This window comes from Gymnodraco acuticeps, unplaced genomic scaffold (genome assembly GCF_902827175.1).
Source record: "Gymnodraco acuticeps unplaced genomic scaffold, fGymAcu1.1, whole genome shotgun sequence".
Lineage (NCBI taxonomy): Eukaryota > Metazoa > Chordata > Actinopteri > Perciformes > Bathydraconidae > Gymnodraco > Gymnodraco acuticeps.
This window is the reverse complement of record NW_022990501.1, coordinates 4,304,377-4,332,282: the sequence shown is the minus strand read 5'-3', so window position 1 is coordinate 4,332,282 and position 27,906 is coordinate 4,304,377. Positions and strand designations below refer to the sequence as shown.

The 27,906-nt window shown below is 40.1% G+C and overlaps 1 protein-coding gene across 2 annotated transcripts; it reads left to right on the top strand.

The window, feature by feature from the left end:
• Window positions 1-1,052: 1,052 nt before the first annotated feature.
• Window positions 1,053-27,906, top strand: tbc1d8b (TBC1 domain family member 8B). Of its 2 annotated transcripts, XM_034226644.1 has the most exons (21): window positions 1,053-1,314; window positions 6,615-6,725; window positions 6,959-7,077; window positions 7,348-7,573; window positions 7,848-8,088; window positions 9,704-9,911; window positions 10,009-10,176; window positions 15,000-15,161; window positions 15,386-15,536; window positions 16,275-16,489; window positions 17,388-17,505; window positions 17,587-17,872; window positions 17,967-18,096; window positions 18,767-18,865; window positions 18,953-19,021; window positions 19,130-19,370; window positions 19,455-19,520; window positions 23,964-24,056; window positions 24,221-24,268; window positions 24,365-24,462; window positions 24,575-27,906. In XM_034226644.1, exons 1-21 carry the CDS (start codon window positions 1,188-1,190, stop codon window positions 24,983-24,985), a joined length of 3,387 nt encoding a protein of 1,128 aa, XP_034082535.1. In that variant the 5' UTR covers window positions 1,053-1,187; the 3' UTR covers window positions 24,986-27,906. The 2 variants fall into 2 exon arrangements, with proteins under 2 accessions (XP_034082535.1, XP_034082536.1); XM_034226645.1 differs by lacking the exon at window positions 23,964-24,056.

Sequence of the window (27,906 nt, the reverse complement as noted above, 5' to 3'; positions counted from 1 at the left end):
ATGAGTTTAGTTTAGTTTATTTATTTATAGTGTCGTGGACAGTCCCCATCGATGAACTGTCACAAAAACAGTAAATGGTGCAGCTTTAGCCGACATGGCTAATTTCCAGCACACACAGTGATGGCGTATGGAGAGGGCCACATATAATGCGAGTTACCACAAATCTATATAACTCACTCTACTAATAAGGAGTGACAGTTATTCAAACTGCTGATCTAAAACAAAATCATTGCTCCAACTTCTTGGAAAGTGAATCACTCATTTCCTTCCTGAAGTAACAACAGTTTTTTCTTAAAGGTCTGTCAGTATTATGTTTTAATGACTGCACGGGAGTAACCACTCATGTTAATTTATACATTTGTGCAATTGCTACTAGATGTCATAACAAGATCATAGGCAAATCATAGATCCCTTGTACAGTTTACATCTGTAGATTAGGGTACATTCGTAGGTTACATATTTAGAAAAATTTATTTGGTATTAAGTTCTCTGGCATTAGGCTACTGATTATTTTGTCATAGATGAGATACAAAGTATACAATTGTTATTTATATATCCCAACAACAAAAGTAGTCTAAAATAATGGTATATGAATGAAATGGTATAAAATGTATGACATTTTTCTGAAACATTTTTGTATTTTATATTTTCCTCACATTTGAACTGTTTTTTTTTAACTGTTACTTTATAAATGCTGTATAATAGCTTTCAATTGAATCTGGGCTACTTGTATTTTGCACTTATTTGAAGAAAGGCGGTGGGAAAAGCCTGTTTGTTTGTTGAATGATTTAGAAAAAGCAATTTATACGTAATAATAACAAATACATATTTTCGTTTATGTCTATTGGAGTATTAAAAACATACCAAAGCTGGATGAAAAAAACAAAACAATTTGCTATTTAATGAATGATGATTACACACATAAGAAATTAATGAACCAATGATTCAGTTTTTCCCCATTTCAGTCATGAATACGCTGGTCTCGCGGAATGTATCTCGTGGACCCACCTTTCTCGTCAGGAACTACAATCCCAGAATGCCTTGCGGCTTTGTCAGCATTTCTTGTCGACGTGGGAAGGGAGGCACTCGGACACAAACAAACGTCCACGGGTTTGATGTTGTGCTACGTTACAGCTAACTGTGACATGTCAGGTGGATTTGATAGCTAACTCCATGACATTTCAAACATGTGGCTCAAACCGGACGAGAATTTGCTGAAAAACGCGTTCAAATTATGGGTCACCGAGGAGGATAACGAGTACTTCGTACTGCAAAGGAGACGGGGCTACGGAGAAGGTGGAGGCGGGCTGACAGGTAACGTTAGCGGTTATGTTATCACCTCCGCTAGGACAGCCACTGCAGCCAAGCTAAACAAGCAACCACGTTAAATACAACAAGTTATTAACCGGTTAAACCGCCATACGTTGGCATAGCTAGCGTCCTGTCTGCGTGTACTCGTCCACAGAACATTTCTTCATAGCAACAGGTTTATGCCAACTGTCCAAATGACACTAAACCTACTGAACAGCTGCTTCCTCGTGTTGACACAGCAGCCTGCAAGAGTTAAGGTCCCTCTCAGTGTACACAGTATTAGCCTATTACGTTCGCATAGAGTTATGGTCACGTGATAACAAGTCCACTACACATAGGTAGAAGAAGTACTCAGATCTTGTACTTGAGTAAAAGTAGAAATACCATAGTGTAGGAATACTCAGTTACAAGTAAAAGTCTTGGATTCAAAATGATACTCAAGTAAAACTATTAGCATCACAATATACTTAAAGTGCCAAAAGTAAAAGTACTCATGATGCAGATTGGCCCATTTCGAAATGTTTTGATTATAATTGTTAATGCATTCATATATTTTATTATTTTATTTACTGCTGGTAGTCCAGATGTCACTAAAGGATGTTTTTAAAGTGTTGATTATGTTTTATATCCTTAATCCACATCTACAACGCGAGTAAAGGTAAAAAGGAAATGTAGTGGAGTGAAAGTACAATATTTACCTTTGAATTGTAGTGGAGTAGAAGTACAACGTAGCAGGAATCGAGATACACCACTGACTACATCGTTCATTTCCTGCTGAGTGTACTGACCCCTGACCTGTGGATAGATTACAGGATCTACATAGGGTTTATAACTTGTATCCGTTCTTGTGCCAGATTTCAATTCACGTCTCAATACCAGCTAACAGGAATCAGTCTGAACATAAGTGTATATATAGTTTTTACCAGTCTATTTCTCAATGAATATTGAAGCAGTTACCTTTTTTTGCTTTGCCCCTGGCAGTTTGTGAATATTTGCACCAGTTCCTACCCATAAGAGACACCCTTACATTTTATAATGTCATGTCAATGTCAGGGACTGCTGCTCTCCAGGCAATACATGTGTCCGGAGCACTATGTATGAGGACATTGATGCTAAGTGGAGTTATCACACTGTTGCCTAATTTAAGGAATTGTAACCAAATATATTTTTGTTGTTGATACATTTCCTGGTTAACTAATTGATTCATAGACATCTACTATGATTTATTCCCTTCTCCAGTTGGTATATCAGCCTTTCCGCTTTTCTTGCTATCGGCACGTTTATTTATATAGCACTTTTCAACACAAGGCAATTCAAAGTGTTCAGCCTGGATTTAAAAGTAGTAAAAGTTGCAGTGGACCTGCAGGTCTCTGGTAGTTTGTTCCAGATATTTGACAATATCCCTTACCAAATTCTCACATTCCTCCTTGGGCTGCATGATTTGGGGAAATAATCTAATTGCGATTTTTCTGACAAATATTGCAATTCGATTTGCGATATTTGTTTTTAAGCGACCCAACGGAAGTTTATTGTAAAATGCGGCCATATATTCGGCTAGGAAGGTCGTATCAACGTGCTCCCGTCTCTAGCACCCCCGCAGCCCGAGCTACGAGTGAAAGAACTAAACTGACATGAAACTTCCGTTGGGTTGCTTTAAAGTCAAGCTTCAGTTTAAGATTCACCCTGTGATAGAAACATGTGATGGAGCATCACTGACCTGACTCAGATGCTTTGTTTCACCAAACCATCTAGGAAAGCTCCATTGGAAGCCATTTGGAAAAGTATTTCAAAAATACTTGGCAGGTGATTGGATCAATCTGTCTATCACCTTCTATCATGGGCCACTTCTGATTGGCTAACAATGACTGGTACATGTGGAGCACAGCACTTCTGATTGGTGTGGATGAGTGACACACAAGAAGAACACATTTATTTAAATTAAATTAAATGGCAGGCTTAGCGATTTGATAATTGCATCATTTAAAATCGCGATTTCGATTTAAAATCGATTAATCGTTCAGCCCTAATTCCTCCACCGCTAGTCTTCCCGTGAAATTATAGTTCTTTTGACACTTTTCTAACCCATTTGACCCTGTTTTACTGTAACCCGAACCCATCTTTGACCTTTAAACCACTTTTAGAATAATAATGTATGCTACACTGAAAAAAGAACATGTATGCCTAACTGTCTGGTGTTATTATAATTAAACATACTGATCCCATTCTTTTAATTCAAGTCTTTGGGAAGTAACAGTCAAAATATTACACCACCATTTTATGTTGAGTTTTATATTTGTATTATTTTTTCATTGTAAGTAGGGATGCTCCGATCGCCAATTTTGGGGGCCGGTGTTGTGTCAAATGATGCACCCCCCGTCGTGAAATGCACCCCCTGACCTGCCGTAAAGAGCACCCCCCAAAAAAAGATGCTTCTATTAACCCCACCCTCAAGCACTTTGGATAAATGGAGCAAGTTTCATGTATGTGACACGTTTGTTGTCAGAGATAGCAAGGGGTGCATATCGTGGCAACCAGGCTGTTCATAAAAAGCACCACCCAAAATAAAAAAAATTATATTAATCCCACCCTCAAGCACTTGATGTAAAAATAAACTATACATTGTAAAGCACAAGTACACGCAAAAGTACAATAAAAAAAGTACAATTAAATAAAAACATATATTAAATAAAAAATGAACTGAAAAATAAGTGACGAATGAATGCAAAATCCAGGATTCGACAACCCAACCATCAAAAAGACAACATAGAATAGCGGACTATACATTGAATCAAATGCGCGTTCCCGTGTCAAGGGGTGCATTTCACGACGGGGGTGCATAATTTGACAAAACACCGGAATCAGTATCGGCCGATCCGATCGAGTGGACGGAGCCTATGGGGATCTTCCATTTAAAGTGATGTTTAAAACTCAGTTAATGGGCTCATTCACTGGAGCTTCCACAAACAACAACCAACGTCATTATTACATTCAAATGAAGTACATTATTCAAGTTTACATTCACTTTGGATAATAACACGGGAGAGCGGAAGTGCTCTCTTTTCCTCTCTCTCTCTCTCTCCTGACAGCCTGTCAGTGGGTGTTTCTCAATCGCGAGGATGCTGGCTTGGTAGTCGCGTACTTCCAAGTCACTTCCTTCAGAAACGAAGCAAGTATGCTTCCAAGCCACGGCTTCGGAAAACGAAGAAGAATGGAACAGGCCAACAAGTGTGCCACTCTCTCCAACGGTTTCAACATAAACTGTACCGAAAATAAATACCTCACGATGTCTATCTAATTATGAACTTGCTTTACTTTCACGGAACACATTTTTGGTGATAACAAATGTAACAAAGTAACATATTTACCAACACATGTTCTACGCCACTATACTTACATTTAAATGTGTGCCGTCGGTTCAGCAATTCTCCGCAAGGGTTTTTGAAATTAGTCCGTGCGCAAAGCATTGTGGGGATTTTAAGGACGCGAAGTCTACCCATGTGCAGCCTCAAAATTTCCCCCAAACCAAGGACGCGGCCTCGGTGGAATTCCAAATATACTGGAGATTGGAACAGTCCTTCGGCGGCACTCGATGACGTAGCATCCTTGAAATATTGGCTTGGAAGCCAGAATCCTCGAGATTGAGAAACGGCCACAATCTCATGCAGCTCACTGATTCAGTAATGAGTGACCCAACAGTGAAGAATAAATACATTTATAACTAGTTTAGCTTGTTCCAGAGGTAGATCAAACAGCTTAGTGTGTTAGGTCTAACTCTGAGTGTGTGTTGCTCCGCTCACCGGTCCGTCACAGCGGGCGGAGCTGCAGGATTTCTGCTTCACACACGTTGCATAGCGCTATTTTACTGTCTTTTTCGGACACCTTAAAATACTGCCAGACCGGTGAAGCCATTTTGGCGAGCTTGTTTTGCTGCACACAGAGAAAAGTGTCATTTATTTTACGTCATGCGATCGGCTCTCCCGATCAGCATTTATAGAGAGCACCGATCGATCGGCAGAGAGTGAATATCGATTCCGATCGATCGGAGCATCCCTAATTGTAAGCCACATAAGCCATGAGGGACAACAAGGTAAACACATTTTGTACCAGTCCAAGGGAAGAGTGGTTCATGCTAGTAAGTTGTTTTTGAAATTGTCCTAAAGTAAGTAGCATCAGTCTCTTTTTAAGTCCTGAAAAATCAAGTGCACCCTCAGGTTCACACTCGTGACCCCAAGTGATGACACGTTGCATCTTCAAAAAACATTGAGGTTTGATACCTCCAATTGTTGTAACAAACAGTTTCTAACCTCTTACCACAGTGTTACAGCTTAGAGGTTATTTATAATTAATGATGATGAATGGTGTTCTAGCTGAAGACAATTGTCCCCTTAATGATAGTGTATGTTAAGTACTGATGACATTGTGCACTTAAAGCCCTCTCCATCACAAATGCCTTTTTATATCTGAAGTATCTTGTGTTAAAGTCAATGTTCATCTCCACTGGGATGGCGATGGGAAGAACATAAATGCTGTGAGTTGTATTTTGATCCTTTGAATCCTTTTCTCCTTGGTGGCTCGCTAATAGAGCCTGTGGAGAGCTTTGACCATGTTCAGCAGGCAGGCCGTTATAATGCTGAGGCTGGAGGGTGCTTTCACAGCCACGTTGTTAATTATTCATGGGGGGAATGGAAGAGAGAAGTTATAAAGGTAACAGATTTAGCTCATTTTAGCACTGACGTAGACCTGAGACGTGTTGAATGTCTACACCGTCAGTAAGAGTAAAGGCAGAGCCCTAGATCCATATCAAAGATGATTGATATGCAATTAACATTAAACTACAGCAGCATCCTTTTTAAAGGGGCTGCAAACCCCAAAATAAAAATGTCCTATGTTTACCCTTTCTGCTATTTTACAATCAATATGGTTTTGGTGTGAGTTTTGGAAATGTCAGCCGTAATGATGACTACCTTTTTCTTTAATATTATGGAACTCAATTGCGCTAGTGGGGCTAAAGCAAAACAACCTAGATTGTAATTAAAAGCAATACAGGTTAGAGAACAAATATTTATTTTTGATTTAGGGGTCAACTGTCCCTTTTTAAATGTATTCTTATTTTGTGATGCTGTCAAATGTTATTGTTTCTGTTTAACAGTGATTGGTTGGTAGACAGAAAATGAAAGGTTATTATTTGTGCTCTTGTTAAATATCCTGTACAGCTTGTCTTTCAGATTGCCTTCAGTCACATCACTGAGGCTCATGTGTGATAATGATCGTTGAACATGTGAATTGACTTCTGTACGTTACAGGCCTTCTTGTGGGAACTCTGGACACTGTGTTGGACTCCACATCCAAAGTTGCCCCCTACCGTATTCTACACCACACACCAGACTCACAAGTGTATTGGTCAATAGCATGCGGTAGGTCTTTTCTTTTAAACAATTTGTTAATTGCATAAAGACAGTCACTGGCAATGTACTAAAGTCTTGCAAAATCTAACCCTAAAGAAGCCACTATTCCCTAATCCAAGTCAACATATTTTACAATAGAAAATGAAATATTTGTCACCTAAGACTCTCTTATCTTCAAAAGAACCTCCCATGCATGATATTTAATAATAGTTTTATATTGTTTTCTCTTGACTTTTGGTCAGGTGTTACCAAAGAGGAGATCACTGAACATTGGGAATGGCTGCAGCAGAACATCATGAGGACCCTCTCTGTGTTTGACTCCAGCGAAGACATCACCAGCTTTGTACAGGGCAAGATAAGAGTAAGAACTTGTGAAGTTAATCTCTCGGTTAGCTGACTGTCATTGTTGTGCTGTAAAATACTGTTTAAGATAACATAACTGTATCACTTTAAAAGATTTACACCTATTTATTAAAGTTGTTTTCCACTTACTAAATAAATAACACTTTTTAGCACACGCAATTATGTTTAAGTTTAGGAATATAAATGGGTTGATTAAGGCAATTATAAGAAGATAGTTCCTTGTTATATTGTCACTGCCTGCGGTAATCCTTGATGTTTAATCTGTTAGGGTCTTATCGCTGAAGAAGGGAAGGCGTCCCTGGTGCTGGAAGAAGATCCAGAGAAGTTCCGAGAAGCACTTTTTAAGTTTGAGAAGTGGTTTGAGCTGCCACTGCAGGAGAAGCTGGTCACATATTACTCATGCAGCTACTGGAGAGGCAAAGTGCCGTGCCAGGGCTGGCTCTACCTCAGCACCAACTTCCTCTGCTTCTATTCATACCTGCTGGGATCTGAGCGTGAGCCGTTTCTCCATATGTCTTGCTCATTTTGATTGATGCTAGTTTCTATTGGCAACCACAGTTAGCTTTTATGGTCTGCAAGGAACATTCTTTGATCATTATTTTTTATAGAAACTGCTCGAGGTAATTACAGGTTCCATAATTATAGGAAGGAATGAGTCCTTTGTTAAACATCATTTCACAGTAATATGTTTCTTATTCATTTAAGAGTTGTGTCCTTGCAGCTGTGAGCCTGAATTACTAACTTTCATTCCTTGTGATGCCTGTGCAGTGAAACTGATCATCTCATGGGACGAGATCTGGAGGCTGGAGAAAACAACCAATGTTATCCTGACTGAGAGCATCCATGTCCAGTCCCATGGGGAGAATCACTACTTCTCCATGCTGCTGCACCTCAATGAAACCTTTGTTATCATGGAACAGCTGGCCAACTACTCCATTAAGCGCCTTTTCGATAAAGAGGACTTCCAGAGGGAGCCGGCGCTCTCCGACCCCCTGAAGATTACCAAGAGGTAAATGAAGTTTTGTCTGCTGCTCTGCACGGCTTTACATGGTCCTGTTAGTGCCGGCTGCCAACCTGAAGAACCCGAGGAAACAGAAAGTCTGACTGCAGTCAAAAAGCATTTGTGTTTGTGTTAACCTGCCTATAGTGGCAGGTAGGTCTTACATGACAAAACCAGGGGTATTTTTAAAGTCAACTTACTGTTGTTGTTTACTTTACCACTTTAACTGTATATTCTAGAATCAAGCTTTTTATTTATACATTTTAACCTTAATGCTTTAATTCAAAGTTATTATGAAACAGGATAATTTAAAGGGGACCTATCATGCAAAATGCACTTTTTGATGTCTTTCATACATAAAGATGTGTGTCGGTGTGTCGGGGAACTCACGCAGCGTCAGGAAATAAAACCCTCTCTCTTTTCCTCCGTACCCAAATCTCTAAAAACGGGGAACAACGGAGCTGATCCAGATTTGCGTCCGATATGACGTAATATCTGAAATGTGGACCCACGGCCCTATCAGAAAGTTGCTATCAGAAACAATGCCCGACTGTTTTGGACGTAATATGCTCAGTGTTTACATTAGCATCGCTAACACTCAGAGCTAACCTGTACTGGAGAGCATGTATGTGAAGAAGCAGGAAATAGAAAGGAACTCACCTTGTGGTATAACCGGCAAGAGAGAAAGCCTTTGAGCTCCATACTGTTTCAGAAAGAATCCTTGATAATCCATGATATGGCGTTTCATCACGGCAGTATTTAGTTTGGACAGTAGCTGCCGGGTCCCGCATGAGCTCAGACCCCTCCTTTTTTATTTGTTATCAATTTTTTCTTTTCTTTAAAGCTTTATCCCCAAATCAGCACTTTTGAAACAGGAAGTGAAATAGAGAGATATGAGGCATGGCTAGAATGGGTGATCTGTTTGGTATTTTGAGCAAAACACTTCATAGACATGTTTTTTATATATTTTTATATATCTGAGACCTATGCTGTTGCCTAAAGATACCATGATAGGTGCACTTTAGAAAATGACCTTGAATAAAGTAATCTACCTATCCAAACTATGATATGCATGTAATAATGAGCGGTGATACGTAACCAAGTACATATACTCAAGTACTATAAAATGTTGACAAAATTGTACTCTACTTGAGTATTTCTCATCTGTGCTACTATCTACTCTTAACCTTTTACATAGAAACGTATGACATGTAAATGATAATCTACCCAGTTGTATAAAAGGTATCTAACATTTGCTCCAAATTAAAACATATGACATGTTTTTAATTGACATGCATTCATTAGAGGAGATTAATATAATATTTTATAATAATATAACACTTAAAAGTAGTAATTTGGCATATTGAGTTATTTTACTCTCATAGTTAAAGTACATTTGGATATTATACTTAATTTTTGTATTTTAAGACTGCAATATTTCTACTTTTACTCAAGTTAAGGATCTGTATCCGTAATATATATATCTGTAATATCCCAAAGCACTCTTAGGAACTGAAATATCCCAAATACTCCGGTGTCTAAAGCTGCTAAAAGGATGTTCCTGAAAACGTAAACGTGATTTTCTTCTCGTGACATTATATTCTGCTTTATTTACCCCCCACAGAGGCCTAGAAGCTCATGCAAAGAGTGAGCAGTTCCGGACATTCTTCAGGCTTCCCAAAGAGGAAAACCTGTTAGAGGTGCACGAGAGCTTCCTCTGGGTGCCCTTCAGCCATTTTAACACACTTGGCAAGATCTGTCTGTCTGAGAACTATCTGTGTTTCGCCAGCCAAGACGGGAGCCAATGCCACACCATCATTCCAATGAGAGAGGTAAGGTATTATAACGCTGCCAATATAGCACCCTGCATACTGATTAACACTTGTGATGAAAATGGCTGTGTGCTCTGCCAACGCTGCCTTCTCTCAGGTCATTAATGTTGAGAAGTCAGACCCCAGCAGCAGGGCTTTAACGGTGTGTATGCGTGGAAAGAGGGCACTGCGATTTTCTGAGGTGCGGGACTACCAGCGCCTGGCAAACTCGCTCCGAAGCAGGTGTGGGATCAGTGCCAGCCCCCAGCACTCTGCATCATCAGAGGTAACGCGTTTGTGTGTTTTTTTGGCCACTTTGCTCTTGTAAAGTAATAGAGTATTATTTTGGTTATATAGTTTAAAACTTACTATCTTGTCTGCTTTGAAAGAAAGACATACTGTACTTATCATCCAAATATAATCTGCTCATAGCAAACACATAAATTATAGTTATTAGCATTCATATATTTTCATAAAGCTTTACTACAATATCTTTGAGACAATATAAGAATATTTGTATCATTTATAAGGTAACATAATAACACTTAATGTAGCTCAATTACTTTTTTTAAAGATCAAATGTTATATGTTAGGGGTGTAACGGTACACGTACCCGTACCGAAATTATTCGGTACGGGCCCTTCGGTTCGGTACAGGTGTGTACCGAAGTGTACCGAAGTGTACCGAACGAATATAACGTTAAACGTAAACAATTGAGAACGTGAACAACTTTTTGGAAGTAATCTCAGGTGCTGCGTCGCAGCATTCAGAGTAATTTGCTCACATTGGGTTCAACGCGTCATAGAGCGAGCAAGTCATTTCATTGGATGAGAGATGGATGAGAGGCATACTATGAGAGCTGGTCAGAGGGATGCGTTCAAATGTAGTCAGTAATTTGAGGAACTGTCAAAAATTAATGGCGAACGCAGATAAAGTTGAGCTCGAAAATCCTCCAGCATCATTGAAGTCTCCGGTTTGGGAACATTTTGGTTTCGCAGTTACGAACAAGGATGACGGACAAAGACAGGTGGACCGAACCAAAGCTGTTTGTCGGCATTGTTCAACTAACATTGGTTACGCGGCTGGCAATTCATCAAAATAAGCCATCTGTATGTCTTATATGTCTTATATGTCTTAAATGACATGATGAATTGGAAATGGGGGACCCTGATGTAAACAAGACGAAAGTCTTTCTCTGGTCTGCATCCCCTTAACAATTGTATGTTTTGAGCTGTACTGTACTGTACCCAATATACAAGCTGTTAATAAACTTTTCAATCAATCAATCAAACTTGCACACTCTTGAAAAGGCATCCCCCGAACGTGAATATCACCGGTACCCAGAGGTGTGGACTCGAGTCACATGACTTGGACTCGAGTCAGACTCGAGTCACACATTTTATGACTTGAGACTCGACTTGACAACATCACAAAAAACTTGCGACTCGACTTGGACTTGAACACCAATGACTCGGGACTTGACTTGGACTTGAGCCTTCTGACTTGAGGTGACTTGCTACTTTAATTCAGAGGTCTCCAACACGCCGATCGCGAGCTACCGCTAGAAGAGCAGACTCCCGTCGGGGAAAGCAGAATCTTCAGCCGCTCCTACTCTTGCTGAGAATCCTTGCAGGCAGGGGCGGGTCTTTATTTAGCTGGGCCACCATACGGCCAATCATATGCGAGGACACACTAGGATCATACCATTATGTGAAAGAAGGGTGGGGGCACAGCATGTGCAGAGCGACGGGGAGCCGGGGAGCCGGATTTAAATGCAAGCGCGTCGGAAAAAGTCAAGAAATGAGCGAAAACCGAAAAAAGAAGCAGCATCTGGCTGCTTTTCAATGATATTGGAGAAAGCAAAGCTGAGTGCAGGATTTGTAAAATGAAAATAACCTTCAGAGCAGGGTAAACACTCAGGATTTATTGTCAGAGGTGGGAGAATTTCAGACAATTAAAAAAAGTTACAATCAGGGTTCCCGCGGGGTCTTAACAAGTCTTAAAAAGTCTTACATTTGATAATCAGAATTGAAGGCCTTAAAAAGGTCTTAAATATGATTCAGAAGGTCTTAAAAATTATCGGATTTGAAAAGTACTTCTATGTTGCGATAGCGTCTAAATGTGTTTTGGGGGAAATGTCCGGGCTGCAAAGTAACCAGTACGGTAATAGCCTTTCAGTTCCCCCCAACAATTTGTATTGAATTAAATCAACATGGAACCAGTAATCACTAACTTTGTTTCCCCCGTCCCCTTGTTGGAGAACACCCAGCTAGTAACCTAGCAACCAAGCTTCAGCTCATGTAGCCTATCTTCGAATCTACTTACAAATAAATATGGGGAAGTGTAAGTTCAACCGTATTTGGTTGGAAAACATCTAATTTAGTGTTTGGTTGAAACCAGTGGAGGGAACGTGTTTGAAGCCCGCTGCACCTTTTGCAAAATAAATTAGTGTTTGTTTTGCTAGTGGAGTGTTAGCTAGTGCAGCGTTAGCTAGTGCAGCAGCAGCTAGTGCAGCGTTAGCTAGTGCAGCAGCAGCTAATGCAGCGTTAGCTAGTGCAGCAGCAGCTAATGCAGCAGCTCCCGCAACAACACCGGGGGACCTCCGGGCTAAGTTTGGGTCTACGTCAACCCTAAAAGCGGAGGTGCTGTAGACGCTAAATACCGTAGCTAAACACCAATCATACAACAGCAACGATGAAATAGTGTAGCCAAGGCAGCAGAGCTCTGAATATAGCTCTTGTCACTCTCTCTCAGAGACACACACAGACACACACACACACACACACACACACACACACACACACACACACACACACACACACACACACACACACACACACACACACACACACACACTAGGGCTGCTCGATTATGGCAATAATCAAGATTATGTTGGTCAATAATTAATATCACGATTATTAAATATGATTATTCATTGACTTTGAAAACATCCATTTATTGAACTTTAAAACAGATAATAATTTGAACAGTATCTTTTTAACTGTTGATTACCCTGAACGTATAATTCAACTGAAAAACCAATACAACAATTAATTAAATAAATGATACATTACTAAAAAATTAATTAGATCAAATATGTTGTAGTGCACTGTCACAACCTAGCAAAGCAAAATAATCGTTTTTTACGATTATGTTGTTTTCGTAATTGTGGCAGGCCAAAATCGTAATTGCGATTAAAATATGATTAATTGCACAGCCCTAACACACACACACACACACACACACACACACACACACACACACACACACACACACACTTTTTGTCTAACACGCTAACACAGTTCTGTACTGTTACGCTGTTGTGTTCAGTCACTGTTCTTATGTTGAACATGAATACATTTACTTTGTAAGTGATTATGGGACGTATTTCTTCTTTATATACATTTTCCTTCATACTTTATTGCCGTGAAATAGGTCTTAAATTCTATTCAAAGTGGTCTTAAAAAGGTGTTAAAAAGTCTTAAATTTGAGTTGGCGAAACCTGCAGGAACCCTGTACAATAAAAAGTCCTGCATTCAAAATGTTACAAGTAAAAGTACAAAAGTATTAGCATCAAAATATACTTAAAGTACCACCTGCAGAGGGATCTAGATTCAGGTGTTCTTTTCCCCATAGAGACCGCCTCGCTGCACATTATCCCTTGCATAAAGATAGATTGTGGGTCCCTTACAACATGTTGTACACAGTAGAAATAAACATTCTGGTTACCTCAACATCAGGGATCTTATCCATTAAACTCCTTCTGAATCAAACCGTCACGGTAGCCTTACCTTACTGATCCCTCTTAAATTAGAAAAACACACGTTACTTTACCAGCAGAGAGAAAATTGATTATTAAATTATTAATGTGACTAATAAAGAGCAATTTGATTATTAAGTATTATTCTGTTGATCGATGTCATTACATTTGGTGAAAAACACATAATGACTTGTTTATGACTCGTTTTGTCAAAGTTTAGGACTTGACTTTACTTGAACTGGCCCATCCTGACTTGAGACTTGACTCGGACTTGAGCGCAAAGACTTGAGACTTGACTCGGACTTGCAAAACAATGACTTGGTCCCACCTCTGCCGGTACCAAAAGAAAAAAGACTGAAGTGCAAACCCAACTCCCACTAGCATTTAAGCCTCCACCACTCGCAGAAAGATCAGACCAAGCCAAAGCTATTACAAATGCCAAATATCCTTATGTTGCCATGTTAGCAAAGCGCTACCTGGCTGTATCTGCTTCCTCTGTCCCTAGAGAGAGGGTGTTCTCCACAGCAGGAGACATTGTTAGTGCCAGCAGATCTGCCCTTTCGGCAAGCAATGTGGACAAGTTCATTTTTCTTTAAAAATACAATGACAAGCAAGTCCTAATGTCAAACTGGCTGCTTAGGTGCTAGTACAGTACAGTTCAAATACAGATTATTTCAGTTCATCGAAATGCTGCACCTTAATGTTTATTTTATTATATTTTGTATTTATTTGAGTGAATACATTATTCACAGTTTAATAATAATAATACAAATATATATATATATATGTTTTGTTTTGTGAAAAAAAATTCTGCTGTACCGAAAACGTACCGAACCGAACCGTGACCAAAAAACCGAGGTACGTACCGAACCGAAATGTTTGTGAACCGTTACACCCATATTATATGTATTATCATAACTGTTACACATGATAATCTTTTATAATTCATTATGATCACTGTTTTTATGAATTTATAACTTTATATCAAGTTACTCTTTGTTCGTTGTGTGTAATAAGGAAAATAAAACATATTTTTACAACTATTTATTGTTCTTGTATAGATATCATTTTTTTTTTTTAAAGCAAACAATGACAACTTAGAATAAAACATTCCAAAATGCATTGATATAATGCATTTTAAAAGATCATAATGTATTACCATTATACTAATTAGCATGTGTAATATTAAAATGATGTATGATCCTTCCAAATATATATTTGTTGACTGTATTTTGACACAGTTTAAAATTATTTTAACAGGTTATGAATATTGCTATAAAGCATAATGCATTTTAGACATGGGCTGCATAGATAGTGCTACTGAATATGTATATGTATTTATGACCAAGGTCATACGAGGCGAGTGCCAGTCGCTCATCAATCACTTCGATGACAACCCGGAGGATGTCACACTGATGGTGGGACAGAAAGACAGCAGCAAGGCTGTAAGCACTGAGGCGCTCATGATGGTTTTCCACCCCCAGGATGTTGAAAACCTCGACCCCAAAATGGTACGTTTCAGCAGCAACTTTTTGAGAACCACAACATTCGGACTGGATTACCTTAATGTCATTTTGATGCACCAGAGCCTTGTTATGCTCTGGGTGGGTGTCTAATCAATTCAGGGGTGGACATAAATACAAATGTTGCATCTGTTTGGAATACAAGCAGTGTGAACAGTGTTCAGAGCCGATGCAGTAACACTGTGGTGTGTGTTGTCCTGTGTGTTTAACAGCTTAAAGAAAAGATGAAAGAACAGTCTTGGAACATCCACTTCTCTGAATATGGACGCGGCACGAGTATGTTCTTCACCAGGAAGACACGAGATCTGATCGTCCGAGGTGTTCCTGAGGCCTTGAGAGGAGAGCTGTGGATGCTTTTTTCAGGTTATTGTACAGCACACATTACTCACGCCATGGTATGTAAACAAGGCCCGATTCAAAGACGGACCCTTCACCCTCTCACTCCCTGATGGAGGGAACTTGGACTGTAGTCGCACTCACAGCTGAATGAGGCTCCCTGCTTTAAGGTGGATGGTGTAAATGAATCAGGAACTTTTGTAACTTCTTGTAACCATTGTGTAGAATACAAAATAATAATTATAATTAAACCTCAAGAATCCTAAGTTGCCTTTTTTAAATGTTTTTAAGCTGCTTGTTTTTTTTTGGTCTCTGTAAATGTACAAAACGTTTCAATCAAATGAACACATTGTTTTCTAGAATAGACACAAGTATATACGTGATTCTAAGTTAGTAAAATAAAAATACAATTTGATCAGTCCATAAAGGACACAAACAGCACTGCATACGGTGGCATATGGTTCTATACGGTACGGCCCTGGTTAAGTCAGGATCAGTGCAGACTTGCTGCCAGAGGTTTTAATAACCCATCTCCAGTGCCCACTACTTGGCTTGTAAATGCACTTGATGTGGCCGATCCTCCACGCGAATGCAAAACGTAGTGGGAGTGGAATGAGAGGGTGTAGGGATCTGAGCCTCCGCGACAAGCAGTGTCAGTGATTTGTTTGGAAGCCTTGCATGAAGCTCACGCAACATAAATAATGAAGTGGGTGTGGGATCTGTGCAGCATGTGTTATTGTACTGACTGCGGCTCTGCCTCTGTAGGAGCTGTGAACGACATGGCCACTCACCCCGGGTATTACACTGATCTGGTGGAGCAGTCCCTGGGCACCAGCACTCTGGCTACAGATGAGATCGAGAGAGACCTGCACCGCTCTCTGCCAGAGCACCCCGCCTTCCAGAGCGACACAGGAATCTCTGCTCTACGCAGAGTCCTCACTGCCTATGCTTACAGGAACCCCAAGATTGGCTACTGTCAGGTACTTTATACGTTATATAATAATAAACAAATACACACACATGCATATACCCTGCTGGTGGCATCATAGCACCCACAACCTACCTCAACTGTGGAATAAATGACTCTATACTACAATAACTGACACACAATGTTCATCATTTTGCTGTTAATTGTTCTTTAGTATAATAACATTGTTTTCATCTCCAAAAAATATCTATTTCTTTCGCCCTTTGATTCATATTAATTAATACACATACTTAACAGATTCCCCGTTAGGCAGTGGGTAATTATACAAATGACTAACTAATGACTAATGACTGTGAGATATTATTAGAATTATAATTAATATTATTCCTTTCAATTAGTGTTTATTTGATAGGCACAAATACAATATAGATAGAAAAAGTACATGAATTAAATAATTGAAATGATATATAAAATGAATTGGTAAAATATATGCGAAAACAAAATGTGTTTGGAAAATGAAATTGAAAAAACACTTCTAACAGTCCATTAGCTCACATGATCTTTCTTCATCTCTGTCTGTACTATTCATTTATGAAACATTACATTATACTTTTTTCCTGCTGTTTTCAATAATATTCCTTGTAGTTTTGAACCCCTGTGTGTCCTTTTACTTTTCATTTGTATTTCCCTGACATTGATGATTCCAGTAACTCTGAAAAGCAGAGGTGATTTAAAAAAAAGGCAGAGTACCTCAAAAATAAGGTTATGGACCTCAGAAAAAGCCACGCGGGATATAAAACCATCAATATCAACACTTAAAAAAGGCAGCGATGCTCTGGAAACCCTTTTTGAATCACACACACCACTTATATTGGCCTTCCTCCTCCAGTTAACCTTATGATGCAAGTGAAGTGGTCTGTTTTTACAGTGTGCTATTTTTCCTTGTGCAGGCCATGAACATTCTCACCTCAGTTCTCCTGCTCTATGCGAAAGAAGAGGAGGCTTTCTGGCTCCTAGTGGCCGTCTGTGAGAGGATGTTGCCGGATTACTTTAATCGGCGAATTATTGGTGAGAGGGGAAGCATTCCTCGTACTGTTAGAATGATTCCAGATTTAAATTATCACTTAATGTTGTCTAATCTTTCTCCAGGTGCTCTGGTTGACCAGGCGGTGTTTGAGGATCTGATTAGAGAGAACCTCCCCCAGCTGGTGGAGCACATGACAGACCTATGCTTCTTCTCTTCTGTGTCCTTGTCCTGGTTCCTCACTCTCTTCATCAGTGTCCTGCCCATCGAGAGCGCAGTGAACGTGGTGGACTGCTTTTTCTACGACGGCATCAAAGCCATTCTGCAGCTGGGCCTGGCTGTGCTGGACTACAACATGGAGGCTCTGATCAGCTGCCATGACGACGCCGAGGCCGTCACCATCCTCAACAAGTCTGTGTGAAGGCAAACCAAGCAGGACTGATGTATTTCAAACATTACTGCTGTGTAAATGATTGTCTTTCTTTCTTTGATGGTTTTATTACAGATTCTTCGACAGCGTGACAAACAAAGACAGCCCGCTGCCTCCGACTGTACAGCAAGCTTCAGTGGGAAGCAACGATAAAGCCTCCCACGTCAGTGTGGATATCAGTGAACTGATACGAGAGGCTTATGAGGTATTAGCACTGCAAACAATGACTGGTTTTATTTCTGATTAATACTTGAATATACCAGATAGGCAAGTACGGAGGAGAATCCCCCCAAAAGATGAGATGTACTACACAGAGCTACGCATTTCTCTGTAATAGTCTGACTTTTGGATTATTCAGAAGATGTGTCTATTTTGTATACATTCCTTTAATTACAGATGTTAGCACCTGGATATTTATTTGTATTTTTCTGTATTTACTGCAATAAGTGGCATTCATTTAAAACCATAGACGGATACAACTTCTACAACTATCTATCTCTGTATGAACAAATGTCACTATTCATTTTATGTCAGAGTTTTGTTTTGAAACAATATTTGAGCCATGTTGGTTTTAAAAAATATGGAGTTGGAGAAAAATGTCCATACCACTTTCTCAAAGACCAAGTTTGTGCCTCTCAGTTCGCTGTTTATCGTCCAAATCGCAGAAATATTCTCCCTTATACGATATTAAACAAATCTCCATATTTCAGGGGCTGAAAAGAGCATTGTTGCCATTTATACCTGAACAAATTGATATAGTAATTAATCAATTGTCAAAATAGGCTAGGATCCTTTTTCTTTTAACCGACGAATTTATTTTTTATTCACTGATGTCAACGTTGTGTTTGTTTTACACTCATTGTTCTTTGTTGCAGAAATATGGACATATCCGTTCAGAGGAAGTGGAGACTTCGCGGAAAAGAAACAAACTGCATGTGATCCAGACACTGGAGGACACAACCAAACAGAATGTGGTAAGCTATCCTCGAGGTTACAATAAGTTACTCCGCTTTCATTGTCACTTTGAAATACAAAAAAATCATTTAAAAATCTATTTTCAGATTCGGGTAGTAACACAAGAAGTCCGATTCGGAGCCTCACAACTTGATGAGATTTACAACCTGTTCAAAGTGAGTCAAAGTCACGATACAGTGTCTTCATTGTCATGATACCAAAATGTCAACATTCATAATAAGAAAAATAGCAATGGACACGGTTTCTTTGTTTTCTGCTTTTAGAGGCAACATTTCCTGTGTTGCTACTGGAGAATACAGAGTCCCGCTCTGCTGCATCACGACCCCAGCCTGGCCTATCTGGACCAGTACCAGCTGGGCTTCCAGCAGTTCAGCGTGCTCTTCTCGCTGCTGGAGCCCTGGGCCTTCTGCAGCCCCAAGAGCACCCTCTCCCTCTGGGTGTTCCGCCTGATAGACGAGAACCAGGACGGCCTGGTGAACTTTAAAGAGTTCTGCTACGCCCTTGGTGAGTTCACTTACTCCCTGCGTTCTCCACTAATGTTAACCTCAGTATCCCCACCACTAAAATGTCTGATTGCTTCTCCCGCAGATACTTTATACGGTGCATCGTTCACAAATAAGCTGAAATTCCTCTTCAAGCTGCACCTGCCACCAGGTGAGTCATGAACAAACAATCTAAAAGCTCACAGCGAGGGATGCAACCATCGGACTTTGTCATTGCAGATACCTATAAGCATCATTTATTTCTTTGGCAACTTTCAAACTGAGTTATAAAGTGCTTTCATATAAAAACTAAATGCATATAACTCACAGAGAATACAATGCATACAAATACAGCAACATAACCAGGGGTGCACATAACTGGTACGCCTGCACGGCAAACATCTGAAATGCATACCGTCACTTGTCTCACTAAGCGCATTTGCGTACCGGCAGACTTGTGAAGCATTTCCAGAAGGTGCTTCGGTCACTGGACGACAGCCGGTCGCATGCGCACAGACGGGGCTGCTGTTAACATCGGTGTGTACAACGGAATTGTGCCACAACTTCCGGTGCGAGTTCCATGCGTGTGCTCCACCAGCGCCCACCTCCACCCCCCCCCACGTTCAATACCCCCCGTCGACGTTCGCGAAACAGAGGGGCTGAACACAGAACTTTGCGTGGGCAGCCCTGAGTACCAAACATTATCTCCTGGTACTCATTTGAGTAACTCAATAAGAAAGTTATGTGCACCCCTGAACATAACACATTATATAACAAACAGGAAGTAGTAAAATAAAACAACAATAAAGCAATTCTAAAAAGTTGTTTATAAAAAATAATGAAAAGAACTAGACAGTTTGCAGCCTCAGGTAGCTTGTGTGTTTCTCTATTGCTCTATTAAGCTCTCCTAACTCTCTAAAGCTTTTCAATAATTAAAGGCATAGATATGCATTGAAAAAATAAATTGAACACCAGCAACTTGGTAAAAAATCAGAATTACAACTTAAGTGTAAACCTTTTTAATGCAGCAACAAGTTGCTCCAAATGTAAACAATAATTTAGTTATTTGTATAGTACATAAACACAGACATAAATTGAAAAAGTTGGGCATATTGCAGCTATTTGAGTCAGTATTAGGGCATCGCTACCAACAGCGGCAAATATTTTAAAAGATAAACATTTATCATGTGACATGTTGACAACTCTGACCCATGGTGGTGTCTCAGTGATTTGTCTACGTCTTGTAAACTACAAATATATTTGTTTGCACAGCTTCAGCTTCACCCTCTGACTCATTTCTCTTATGACATATCTAGTCTACAGAGATGATACACTCCAGCAGGTTCAAAGTTAAATTGCATCAAACGTCACAGGACTGGATCGTTATCATTCTATAGATTCTGTCTTACATGACAGCAATAACTCATGAGCAGGCGTCAGAAGCAGCCTAAAGTAAAACACAAGGTCAGATCAACATGAGGCTTTGATCTGCAGAGCTTTAGAATGTAGCAGTCGTCCATGCGTCCATGACTCAGCATTTGTTGAGTGAGCATATTGCCTGGGGGTGGAAACTGTCCTTGAATGTGTGGCTCTTGTCTGCATGATGTTGCAGCAGCATGTGCCTGAAGGCAGCGGTAAGAATAGTCCATGTTGGGTGAAAGTGCTTTGCCATGGCAACGACATGTGTAAGGCGCTGTGAGGGCATTTTGCAAAGGGCTCGTTTCTCCACAGAGAGTCTGTTGATGAGGAGGAACTGCTCAGATTACAACTGACAGCTGAGCAGCAGAGGAGCACTGACTCACTGTCTGTGATGTGCCAGCCAGGCCGCTGAACGATAAGCAGCAAAACATGTTGTCTATGTCTCACACACACAGAGAGAGAGAGAGAGAGGGCACACCGCTTCAGCACCAAGGACAGATCCTCAGCACTGAACCCTCAGACACTACCAACGTCACCTGTGACATCACTGTGTCTGAGGAGGGTGTGAGGGCTCCAAACGATGTGTGAAATTTGGACGACACTTTGTGACAGTGATATTTATATGCACAGTGCGGGCTAGTATTTCAATATGGAGATCAATGCTATGGACCGTTTGTTGTTGTTTGCTTCTTATGTACAAGTAAAAGAGTTATGTCAGACAAAATGAACACATTGGATGCCACGTGGCTGCCACATGCTCAATGCTTTGTTTAGTTATGTTTTTTGTACAAACGTCCAAATTGACCTAACACGTTGATGGCCACCACTTAATAATTCAAATGCTAGTTATGATTATTCAAACAAAAGTCAAATAGATCTCTGTCCAAAAGGGATGATGTTTTGCACAGACGGATGTAAAATGTACAACACTGACTACTTTTAAGTTATTCTTGTTTTACAATGAAAAAATTGTCTGTCATCTCATCACCATTGTTGATGTCCCAAAGCTATGCATTGTGGGATTTTACCTCAAGCATTGTTGTGGACTGTAATTGTACAGAGCGAGCTCAAAGGTAGAAAACACAGCGACCTAAAACACTCACACATTCCTCAGTGGGACCGTCCTGAGCCCTGAAACTGGGCCAAACGCTCCATTGATCAAGGACATGAAACCATGGGCTATTTAGAGCTGAAAGGCGGCAGGTTTTGTAAGCCAAACACTAAATCCAGCAGCTGTATTCACTTATCAGCGCCAGTCAGAGAGCAGAGACATCATCCGTCTCAAAATGTCTGGCTGTACCTTTAACGTATAGCTGTCGTACATCGGTGGAGCAAGGATATGATCAAATATGGCAAAAACTATATATTTGTGTATATATATATATATATATATATATATATATAAATAAATAAAGCCCAGATCTTTCAAGTGAGGAAAAATCTCCACAGCTAATTCATTCTGTTTGGGTTCTTAAAAACCTGTTAAGCCCCAAGGTCACCGCCGGCGGGTACCCTTGTTTTTTTTTCTCACGACACTGTGTCTCCGGGGATCTTAATATTTAAGAACCTATTAATGTGTTATACCAGATTAACGGGAATAATCTCAGCTAACTGACGATACAAACCATTTTTACCAAAACAAAACACAAGTCTCATAAGAAGCATCTAAATGAACCCTGAGCGAAAAATGCTAACCTATTACTGCACCGATAATCACTCCTAGCTCCCTTATTACTTATCCTAGGTGCACATCCAACACATCGTTTATGATCGCAAGGAGACACAGAATCTAACGGTGCCCACCTCAACACTGAAAGATACAAACTTGCGACGTTATCAACAAAAACATACATCAAAACAAGTGGCTCTAGGTAGCCCACAACGCTAACATGGCTTACCTTCGTCTTTGTCTGGTCTAAACTGGTCTTCAATGGCATTAAAACGATAAAAAACGATGGTGTTGTTAATCCATGCGTCCCCTTTGAAATGTTCTGATAATCCATAAGCAATAAAACAGCTTTTCCGTTGCTTGATATCAGAGCAGCGATATTTCTCCCCTCTGCTGAAAGCTAGAATGCGCAGAGAGGCCACCATTTTTTTTTAACATGAGTGTGTGCGGGACGATTTCCCTTGGATTCTATTGGCTCTAACGGTCAGAAAGAGATGTCACATGTCAAAATCGACCAAGGGGGGCCAGAGATATGGAAAATCCACCCAAATGGCCCCAGAAGGTTCTTTTTGCTAAATCTGTCTAAAAAGGTCAAATATCACTTGTTTTGCATCAATCTTGATACAGGGTACTTATTATATGTTGTACTTTGGATTCCTAAAGCTTTTAGTCTACTAACCCATCATCCAAGGTTAGTTTTCACTATAAGTACAACATATTCTTTGGACGGACACTATAATTTACAGTTTTTTACCATGTTCAATCTGAATTTTCTTTAAAATAAAAAACATCTATATTTATTCTGACTTTTCTACATCCAACTCACAGGTTTATCATTACTTTGAGAAAAAAGATTATTAATTGAACCCTTTCAGAAGGGAAGATATGGTCATTTGTTCTGGGAATGTCATTTTCGAGCCTGAAACCTGAAAAACAGGCTTGGGGTTTAACAGGTTTAGCAGCAACACATTTTAATGTCACACACACACACACGACAAGTAACCAACATGACAATCTTCAGGCTGTGCAACACAAAGCTATCGGGCACATATAATGACACTGCTGGCCTGTGAGGATAATTGTGTAATCAAGCAATGAAAATGAACAAGCATGCATGAACACACACACAGTCACCGGTGGGGGTTGGAGCATAGGAGTATAGAACCTCTCAAATTATAGTAGAAACTGAGAAATGAAAATACTTCAGTATTGCATTTAATGAACCGTACTTTCAGTATAATGATTCAAAATCGTATAATGTTTTGAAAGAGAGACCCCTAGTGTCAGAAAATAGCATTTTGTGTTTTTAAACACATTTCAATTTAGAGTTGACTTTGTAAGCTTCACAAAAATATAATCTTTTTCAAGAGTCTAAGGTGGGATTGCATTACACTGTAACTAAATGATTGGGTAACTCTTTCAACATCTTGTTTCAATACATCTACTTTGCTCACGTGTATCCTCTGTCATCTTAGTGTCTCTTCATCTTTCCTCTAAAAACACTCACTGTCGGTGTCTTCTCTCTAGCTTTCACAGGTAGTCCTTTGCACTTAAAGGATCAAAGCATCCAGCACTTAATTCCAGTGACTGAAGACTCTTCTCACTTGATTAGACTCGCTGGTTAGCCTCTTTACTCTTTCTTCTCCTTTCAAACTCAAATTTCCCCATTTCCTCCTGATTTTCACAATTGTGTCTTGATGCATGCTCCATTTCCTTGAATATTTCTAAAGGTTCTTTAAGCATTTCTTTATACATTGTGTTCACATGCGACTTCTCTTTTTCAGCATTTGATCTACCTGAAGATGGTGTGATAAGGAAAACTCCCGAAAGAGGTATTGTTCCTTAAATTATCACAAATACTCCATAACTATACAAAGAACGGTCTTAGTTTTGTCTGATAGTGTAGAGTTTGTGTGTGACGACGACAGGTAGAGGAAAAGTGGACCTGCAGGCATACTTGAAGCAATGGCAAAATGAAATTCTTAAGAAGGAGGAAACCATCAAAGACCTACCCCGGATTAACCAGGTACTCCAAACCATGTTGTGTTGTATTGACTGAAGTGCAACATTTTCTCAATAAAAAAGGTCCTGACTTGTGATACGGCAAATCATCTGATGATGTTTTTTTTATATCTCAGTCTCAGTTCATCCACTTCTCCAAGACCCTGTACAACATCTTCCATGGCGATCCGGAAGAGGAGCCTCTGTACAGAGCCGTGGCCCATGTGACCAGCCTCCTGCTGAGGATGGAGGAGGTGGGCCGAAGGCTGCAGGAGCCCAGCAGCCCCCCCACGTCCACCCAGCCTGCTGCCGCTGCTGCTGCGGAGCCTCCAACAGAAGAAGCTTCCAGCACTTTGGAGAGGTCGGACCCCTGCAGCTCCACCATCAGTCAGGAGGCGGAGACCGATTGGTCCTTTTCCTTCGAGCAGGTCCTGGCTTCTCTGCTCAACGAGCCGACCATCGTGAGCTTCTTCGAAAGGCCTGTTGACCTGCAAACTAAACTGGGACAAGCTAGGGTTGCCCAGCTGAAGCTAAAGGGGAATAAGTGAAAGGAAACATAAAATGATTTGATACTATCGATTCTAAACCAGGCGTCACCATGAATCTTGTTTCTCCACTTTGGATAGGGCGATGGAAACAGCAATTACTCTTAAAGTGGTATTATAAATGAAGAGAAGACCACAGATTTAAAAATCTGCTGTTCAACGTGTGTGTTGCTTGAATATGGCTAATCTGCAATCTGCGTAAACCACTGGTGTTACAGTCCACTGTACCCCACTCAGTGCAGTCCACTGACCCCTCTCAGTGCAGTCCACTGTACCCCACTCAGTGCAGTCCACTGACCCCTCTCAGTGCAGTCCACTGTACCCCACTCAGTGCAGTCCACTGTACCCCACTCAGTGCAGTCCACTGTACCCCTCTCAGTGCAGTCCACTGACCCCTCTCAGTGCAGTCCACTGACCCCACTCAGTGCAGTCCACTGACCCCACTCAGTGCAGTCCACTGTACCCCACTCAGTGCAGTCCACTGACCCCACTCAGTGCAGTCCACTGACCCCACTCAGTGCAGTCCACTGTACCCCACTCAGTGCAGTCCACTGACCCCACTCAGTGCAGTCCACTGTACCCCACTCAGTGCAGTCCACTGACCCCACTCAGTGCAGTCCACTGACCCCACTCAGTGCAGTCCACTGTACCCCACTCAGTGCAGTCCACTGACCACCACTCAGAGAAGTTCCATGTCAGGCCTTTCTGCAGAATAGCCTTGTCGACTGAGGTTCCTCCAATCTGATTATGCATTTCTAACCTCTGTGATGAAATTCGTTCCCTTATGTAGCCTCAGTTTCTTCGGATTTCATGGAAGTTTAGTCTGACATATTTTCCAACCCTATATGCCATGGATCACATACTATATCATTTTTTATTGTGTAAGGGACATTTAGCAAAATGACCAGAAGAGTTCTCTCTGATGTTGTGCTGACCTTTAACTCTATGACAAAGGACTGACCGAGTCTCACTCTGGATAATATATTTTTCTTTATTAAGATAACTATTTAATGCATTAGTGAAACAAACTGTAAAAGTGTCGTGTGGATTCAGTGTTCTTCGGCAACATTAGTGTTTTTCTGTAAATGCCAACTTATTGTGAGAAACAATAGCTTTCAAGTTGAAGTGGAACCGGTCAAACAGCGAGAGAGGACAGTGATGTCCATTGAAGATATCATTTGATTTCAGAGATAATCTGAATTGAGGAGGTCAGATGCATTTGATGAAGAGAATGACATTTTAAATATTGGTATTATATATTTGCAATAATACAAAAGAGAATATGCTGTACTGCCACACTCACCTCTCTCATTCCTCCGACAGCAGCACAGTACACTATTAGCAGTACTGAGGTCTGTAAAGGGAAAGTAAATTAGAAGTGCTGCTGCAGGGAAATATTCTGCATCCTCTTCTAAAAAATGTGCTGTGCTCTTCAGTGTGCGATGGGTTGATGTACTGTTTGCTTATGTCCGTCAATATGTAGGATGTTTCGCTCTCGTATAAGTGCAGCGTTTTGTACTTCAGGATCCGTTTCAATAGTCGTGTGATTATTGCATTTTTGAGGCTTGTGTTGATAGTGTAACATATGAGCTAGTGGACGTTTGTGCACATTTTCTTTGATCAAATCTCAGGGTGTAATTTGTGTAAAATAAAAAGGACAAAAGGGATATTTTTTCGACCTGGGATAAATAAAGATATGAGTTAAACATAGCTTACAAATGTCTGTCAAATATAACGCATTTGTAGCATATTTACAGGATTGGCCACATTATGCTAATGTTCATAGACAGCAGCTCTTTCTGCTCACTACAGCCAGAGCTGACTGACCGTATTTCAGTTGTTTCCTTTTTTTCTGTGCATTCTCTGCTTTTTTGTTTGGGCTTCTGTCTGTGAATCATTTGCACAGTCGTTTGAGATTCACACATTGAAGATATGCCTGTATCCCAGCCAAAGGCTCTGAATTGTAAAAGGTCATGACCGCTTCAGCTGCAGCTGCTTGTCCTCTCCAGGGGCCAAATTGACAAATTCATAGAGCTTTATTTCTGCTTGTCTAGGGACAAAGTGTTTCAGAAGCTCTTCACGTTCAAGTGCAATTCTCTGCGTCCTATATTTGTATCATTTTTGCAATTTGTTTGAAACGTGTTGTGGTTATTTTTTCACTTAGGACCAATCTGAAATGTATATCATGGTGTAATTATTTGGATATAGATATTTGAAGTGAGTTGCACATACTTGTTTAACTGTTTACATGACTAAAGGATAAAAAGAATATCAAAATGCACCCTATTCATCTTAAATGTTGCCACTACTTAAATCCAAAGCTCTATTGACTGTTTCCCAGCAGTTTCATGCTGCATTTGTAACATATCTGAAATTATTATAAGATGCAAATAACAACCATCAAAGACTGCGCCTTAGTCTTTCTGGTAGGCTTCTGAGCTTTGCATTGAAGTGTATTGCTTTATCTATTTCTGTTAAATGGATCATATATTTTAATGATTAGAAATCCTACAAAAACTTAAGTGAATTGGTTGGTCCTAACTATTTCTTTTAAAATATGGAACTAAGGTTTTTTTTAAAAAATCCAAAATAGTTTGTTCTTTCTTCTTGGTAGGGGAAAAATGACTTTGAAGGAGCAGAGAAAGTCATGGAAGATTTCATCCTCCTGGCATGCTGTCAGATTTGCCATTAATTAAGAGTGTACTCAGTAGGCATGGAGGACGCTCCAGCATTAGTTTATGATTAATCAAGTCCTTATTTGTGCAAGTGTGGTCTACAGCTTTTCAAATCTGTAACTTTCAAACTTTTGAAAGCTTGTCTTGAAAAATATGACAACAATATTTCTGTTTACCCGCTAAATTATGATTTATTTTGATTATGTCCATTCAAAGGTATATCAGAATAAAGATTGATTATAATATGAA

Excerpts from the sequence above, each read along its gene's own strand:
- tbc1d8b (XM_034226644.1), top strand. The coding sequence starts at position 1,188 with ATGTGGCTCAAACCGGACGAGAATTTGCTGAAAAACGCGTTCAAATTA. Across the intron at positions 6,726-6,958 it reads GTATTGGTCAATAGCATGCG|GTGTTACCAAAGAGGAGATC; the intron begins GTAGGTCTTTTC and ends ACTTTTGGTCAG. Across the intron at positions 15,537-16,274 it reads GCTGTGGATGCTTTTTTCAG|GAGCTGTGAACGACATGGCC; the intron begins GTTATTGTACAG and ends CTGCCTCTGTAG.